Here is a 6,986-nt window from a genome sequence, read left to right on the forward strand (position 1 = left end):
TAATACCGCCTGTTATTTCTTCTCACAGATGCTGCTGAAATATTCTCATACAGTACTTCATATCAAAGATTATTTATAGTATTTAAGACTTTGACTTCAAGTGGAAATTCAACCTGTTCTTCTACCTCTTCTACATTATGATAAAAAACTTCTCAACACTAATCTTGAGATTTACCTCAACCAACCCCAAGGCCAGCACAGGACATGCACAAAATTAACAAATAAATTACTTTTCTATTTCATGCCTCAAAGTAGTTCGAAGGACTTATTTTATTCTTGCTATTAAAGCAGAAAAAGAAAGACATTCACACCTGACCTTTCGAGGGGAAACCGAGGATCTGAACTTGATTAAACCCATTTTTTCTGACCCTTTTTATTTTCAGCTTACATGGCCATGCACTTTCACAGCCAGCCAAAATGCCGGCTTGTGACAAATGTTAATCCACATTGGCTCTGTGCGGTTTAAAGCAATTCAAGGGAAGGAAGACGTGTTGAACATTTCTCCAATAAAAGCAATAGTTTTGGGGAAAGTGTGTGTGAGTGTGTGGGATGGTGGGGGGCCTCAGAGCACTAACACTTAAAAGTTCTCATTGTCAGATTCATCATTTGGGGAAAACCAGGGTTGGGGTCAATTAAATTTTTCAGTTACAATTATGTTTTCAATTCAATAACGAAAACAGAGAACAGCAATCTTTACAATTACAATTACAATTAAATTATAAATATTTCTATCCTCAGAAAGTGAATTACAAATATGTTATCAATTACACTTAATCATAATTACTGAGCCTGAAATAAATAACCTAAAGAAAGTTAACCTTCCTCTCAAATATCTATCATCTTCTTTCTTTCCTATCTATTGGTTTCCTTGTTAGGTTTCCTAATCAATGAACAAATCGGTTTTTAATATTTTTGGTGTGGACATCTGAGCCTTTTTTTTATGTCAGTATAGCCCTAGATTACATTTTGTTCTAAATAGTCAAATTTGGGAAAGCTTGATATGAAACACAATTTTAATGAATCTAAAAGTTCATTTCATTTGAGGTCAATTCAGAAATCAACCTAAAAAAAAAAAACGGTGCAGTCCGTAACTTTTATAAAAGTGACTTTTTGTCATATTTGCTAAAGCTGTCACTATGTAAAGACATCTTTACATGAAACTAATAGTTTGTGTGAAAAAACAGGCTCATTGAGTCCCCCCTGCTGCTCCTGCAGCCTTTGGCAGATTTGCCAGAATGCACCACAAACCAATCAGAGCCAGGATTGTGTTTGATGGGCTGTCTGACAGCTGTTGCTCACAGTCTCCGCCCTTTTCTTCTGTGGCCAAAACACAGCAATGCTCATAGTAAGGTAGTGCCTGGAGCACCGTCTTTTTTACAGTGTATGGTCTGGAGGAGTAGAAGATGGATTTGGTGACTTTTCTGCTTGAATTTAATTACTGCTGCTTGATTTACATTATGTTTGATTTGTAATTGTTACACTAGAACTATGTAGTGCACGTGTTGTTCATGCGCACACAGCAGCCTCCGTGTGGACTGCTGTGAATGACAGTGTTGTTATGCTGCTGCTGCTGCTGATAGATTGGTGTGTGCACATTGAGAGCGAGAAGCGCTGCAGTGATATGCTTTTAACATAGCATGTTATATTACTGTGATGATGCTGTCGGGCTAACGTTAGCTTGTTAACTCTTCTGAGGGAGGTACTTTGGAAAGTTTGGAGGCAGGGCAAGAGAGCAGCGGGGAGGGAGGGATCAGAAAGTTGCAGACTGCACCTTTAACTAGGTGTTCTCTTCTGAATAGTGTTGTATTGAAAAGTTTATTATCTTGTTTCAAAGTCCTCATTATAATAACTTGCATGTGCTGTGATCATCTGTGTGTCCTGTACTGGAGAATAAGCCAGCACATTATACCTGAAAATAACTCATTTGGCAGCAAAAGTCAACAAGACCATTGATTTTATTTCTTAGTGCAAAACTGGAATGCTTTACAAATCTTAAATGAAAAAAAAAATCACAAATTTTCCTGTTAGAAAATTAAATTGTACTGCATTAAATGTGACATAATAAGTCAAATGTATTATGGGATGGTTCCATCCAAATCAGCAACACATTCTTCTGAGGAGTTGTACAAATCTCTCTTGATGTGACCTGTAAAGATAGAATAAAAACAAAACAAAAAAACATCAGGTGTAAGATACTGCACACTCAGCTCAGAAAAGCACTTTTTCAAAGCACCGTCAACCTGAACAGAGACAGAAAAATGCAATGTGACCTTGGCAGCTGCAGCCAAGTGTGAAATCCAATATCCCGGTTTGTTACAAATCAAAAGCAATAGGCAGTATCTCTAAGCTCTCGCACTGAGAGGTTAATGTAACCACGTCTAGCAAACAAACAATAGTAAGTATACATGTTTACTGAGAACCTGGCACACACTCGAACGCATCACAGTTACTAAATGCCTCTCTGGATTCTGATTTACAAACTCCTGTATGTATCTACTGGTGGTTCATTAGCATCAGCGCACACGCACACACATAATAAAAACACCTCAGAATTGCTGTGTATATAAGAAGATAAAACTAGCTTTAGACAACAACAACATTTTTGATTTGTTTATTTTAACATTTTTAGAGTGGCCTTTTATTGTGGCCAGCCTAAGGCACACCTGGGCAATAATCATCATGTCTAATCAGCATCTTGACACGCCTGCAAAGGAAAAGTGCTCACTAACTAGGGCTGAACGATTAATTGCATTAGCGATATTATCGCAATATCATAAAATGCAATTTTGTAATCGCAAAGGCTGTAATTTTTCATTTTGTTTTCTTGTCTTGTAGGACAGTACTTGTCTTGTACTGTACTGTCCTGTTAAGTTCAGACAGTGTTTAAGAAGTACAGTCCACAGGTTTACATGTTTCATGAAACATGAAGTTAGTTAGATATGTTAAAGAGGTAAAGCCACAGATTTGTTTTCTTTATTGTTGTAATCTGTGCTTTAAAATTTATATTTATTGAAAGTTTAAATAAATCTGAAATTGTTTATTATGAAACAGATTGATTTATTGCTTGTGTTCATTGAAAAATTCATGAGGCCCTTGAAAAAATAATCGCATATTAAATGGAAATCGCAATATTGAGGGAAAAAAATAAATCGCAATTAGATTATTTTCCAAATTTTTTCAGCCCTAACACTAACACAGATTTAGACAGATTTGTGAACAATATTTGTGAGAAATAGGGTTTTTTTGTGAATATAGAAAATGTTTTAGATCTTTGAGTTCAGCTCATGAAAAATGGGAGCAAAAACAAAAGTGATGCGTTTATGTTTTTGTTCCGTGTATATTTATACAATGATTATTGCTATTTTAATTGTTTTTTTTTCCTTATCAAAAAACAACATTTTAATCATACACTTCTATAAACAATATATGAGTCAGTTAAAAAAAAGTTAAATAATGCACATCACAAGGTCACATTACATGTTGCACTACAGTACATGTTAGTGTTAACTTACCATGACCACATATGCAGACAATAAAAAAATTAAAAAAGACTATATGGAGAAATATTGATTTCTAATATCATATTTTTTATTTTTTTTTATTCTTAATATATTGTGAATCGATTTTTTTTTTTCCTAACCTCAAACAATCTGAAATAACCCTCTTATTTTGTGACATTTAAAAGTCAGTAATGACAACAAATTAGGGAAAGGCCATGAAAAAATAAATAAATGAAAATAAATACAATGGCTATGGGGACAATTTTGAACAGAAAAAATGTGATGCTTTTAGTTTAGTGTTAAAAAGAAAAAGCTCACCTTTAGAGTGGAAGTGAGTGCTTTAGCCAATAAAGTTCATAACGACGAGATGAAGGACCGTGTGAGCAAACAGGAAGTCAGCAAACGCTCTTTCAGGGGAGATGGACAGGAAGTCTCCTTTGTTCTGTGGGTTGATCTGAATACGAAGACACACTGAAAACAAGAAAGACAAAGTATTATCTTTGGGGCAAAGCTCTCTTTATGTTTAGGATGTTTTCATTTCTTACTAAAGTACATCAAGCCCTGTGATAGCACTGAAACAACCCTTACATATTTGAATTTCAAAATAAACTGCATAAAGTCTGCAAATGTGGGACTTTTGTGCTCAGAAGCTGTAGAGAGAAGCACAAACTAGTATGGATGCATCTAATCTCACACTGACCGTGTCATTACCTGAAACATTTCAATTAGTTAGTGACAGTACAAAGTAGCGAATTATATACACTCCGTTTATTGACATTGTGGGATGTTTTGGCATTGCATTGTGGGAAGTGGAGTCCTGCAGAAGTGTTTTTACTTCATTGCTGTGATTTCTTGTGTTTGTCCCCAAAAACTGACTTCCCAACACATTCCTGATGTTTTCACAGACTGAAAATTTAGTGGCAAAAAATGGTTGTTTGCCTCGAGGCTTACGCGAAAAAATCCGAATCCACCCGACTTTGAGTGTCTCAAGAAGTGAGGTGATACTACAGGGAATACCGGGAACAAACTACAAAAACAAAAAGGGTGTCAAGAAAATCACTGTTCTTGTCTGGGGAAGGAAGAGAAGAAATCTCAGTAAAAATGAAGTTAAAACACTTCCATGCATCAGTCTACGGGATTCTACCTCACACAATGCTAATTTTTATTTTTTTAAGTTTCCGTATCAATAGCCACCAGGACTATCTGTACGTTTTCCGGACTAAGGCGCTGCATTCGAGGATTCGTCTTTCCGCTGCTGTGGGTTCGAATCCCGCTTTTGTCATATATTTTTTTTTCGTTTCAACATATTTAACACGGAAATTTCGACCTTTAAAAACACATATACAAAAAAAAACAAAAAAAAAAAACATTTTAGGGTATTTCCTGGGTTAGGGTTGAATACACTGGGAGTCTCTTGATATGTTTAATGTATCCATAGCCATTTTTTCCTCCAAGCAAATGATCTTCAATTTATTGATCTGAGGCCTTGCTACACTTTGTCTTATATATATTCTAAAAAATTATCTCCAGCGGCTTTATTTCAGCATGTAGATAAATTGCAAAACTCTGTTTAGCAGCACATTTTGATAAATTTGTTTAGATTCAACGTGGATTTAGCAATGAGTCGTCCTTTTGACAGCTGAAAACTGCAGGCAATGTTAATTTTCCACTAATTATTTCACTGTCGCCACATGTATTTCTCTTCATCATTGAATTCTAATAAATTTTCACAAACATTTTCCAAATTAGTCCTATTTTTTTCCCAATAGCTTTACTGCATTAGCTGCTCTGCAGTAGTTTAGTGAAGTTCAATCAGCAGTTTTGCCATCAAATGTTGAACTAACAGACATTATTCTAAATCACAAATCTAATCTAGTCTTACTAGCATTTTATTAATCAGACTATATTACATTTGATAGCTGCAGCCGGGCATCTACAGTATAAACTGTCAATCTCTCCTAGCATTAGCATGGAGGCTAGCACCTGCAGCAGTTTGTGCACAGAGAAGTACTCTGCAGAAGCTCTAAACACTCAGACAATGTAAGATCTCATACAGTAAGTAGATTCATATTTACCAGCAAGTATGAAGGAGCCCACACAGGAGATGAATCCCGACAGAAAGCTGTTGAATGGGAAGGTTCCAACGAGCAGGCAGTAGAGGAACTGCAGAGCTCCAGTCAGCAGGATGTAGAGCAGATACGAGTCCACCACCTTCAGCTTAGTGGGGGTAGTGGAGGTGTATTCCTCCAGAAACCGAGAAATAACGGATATCACTGAGTTAGACATGTTTGTGGTGTTTAATAAACACTAGAGACTTGGCTCTGCTTCCTTCGTCTAATTCGTGACGTGTCCCGACAGAAAGAAAGCCACCACGGTGTCACACGTAAAGTGTTCCGGGTAACTTCGAACAACGGCTTTTAATAGTTCCCGACAACTTTGCATCTAAATTAAAAACTAAAAAGTATTAAAGGGCAATAAAACAATGATTAAAAAAAAAAAAAAAAAAACTAAAATATACATACATACTATTTTTATGTATTGTCTGTTTTTATCTTGGTTATTGTAAGTTTCTTTTTTGACTTGTGTGTAATTGTTTTAACTTAAACTTTTGTTTATTATTATTATTATTATTATTATTATTATTATTATTATTATTATTATTATTATTATTATTATTATTATTATTAATATAACATAGCTGCACAATTCCCAAACAAATTAAAGTTTCTGTCCAACTACATTTCTTTCAGTTAGAAATATTTAAATTCATAACAAAGACACCATATATGTGCTGTCTTTCCTATATATGCACTCACAAAGATGTTTCAAAAAACAAACAAACCCATGACTTAGTCTGTAATTTATAAAGTTATTATATAATTAAGTGTTTTGTAATATTTCTATTTTTATTTCCATCATAATATTCACACAAATGATGCCCATTTTATGAAATAACATCTTGTGAAAATTATTTCACGTCATTGACCCAGTAGTTTATTTTGTATTTTGTTATTTGATGCTATGTAATGCAGGATTTACATTTTTAGCTGTTTGCTGAGTCACCTAGGAACGAACAGAACAGCTCCTCCTCTGTTTAGATTTTGTCTTTCTAAAGATTTCTGCATTCAACTGATGCTTCTACTTTGGGAATCATTTAGAAATTCTAAACGGCATTAACAGGCGGAATTAAGCAGTATTAAATTAATATGTTACTTAAAATAATAATCAGAATATTTTGCTTTTTCATGAGAAAAAGCAATAGATTTAAGTTTTCAGATGTATCATCTAATATTGAATGACAAAGTATCTCTTATTATTCTTATTTAGGACTTTTTGTTGAAAATTAAATGTATTACTAAACAAAGAGAGACGATATTTTCAAAATGACTGACGCGGTTGCTTATTTGGGAGACAGTCAGTGAAAAGGTTTAAAAAATAAATAGAGAGAACAGAGTACCTACCAAAACATACATAAGCTTAATAAAT

General features: G+C 34.5%; 1 protein-coding gene across 1 annotated transcript; it reads right to left on the reverse strand.

The window, feature by feature from the left end:
- Positions 1 to 1,937: 1,937 nt before the first annotated feature.
- dad1 (defender against cell death 1) lies at positions 1,938 to 5,883 on the reverse strand. Its single transcript, XM_028472221.1, has 3 exons — positions 5,576 to 5,883; positions 3,819 to 3,971; positions 1,938 to 2,146 (listed from the first exon to the last, which is right to left on the reverse strand). The coding sequence occupies exons 1-2, from the start codon at positions 5,784 to 5,786 to the stop codon at positions 3,841 to 3,843; spliced, it is 342 nt and encodes a 113-aa protein (XP_028328022.1). The 5' UTR covers positions 5,787 to 5,883; the 3' UTR covers positions 1,938 to 2,146; positions 3,819 to 3,840.
- Positions 5,884 to 6,986: the final 1,103 nt, after the last annotated feature.

This window comes from Gouania willdenowi, chromosome 17 (assembly GCF_900634775.1).
Source record: "Gouania willdenowi chromosome 17, fGouWil2.1, whole genome shotgun sequence".
In the NCBI taxonomy this organism is placed as follows: domain Eukaryota; kingdom Metazoa; phylum Chordata; class Actinopteri; order Blenniiformes; family Gobiesocidae; genus Gouania; species Gouania willdenowi.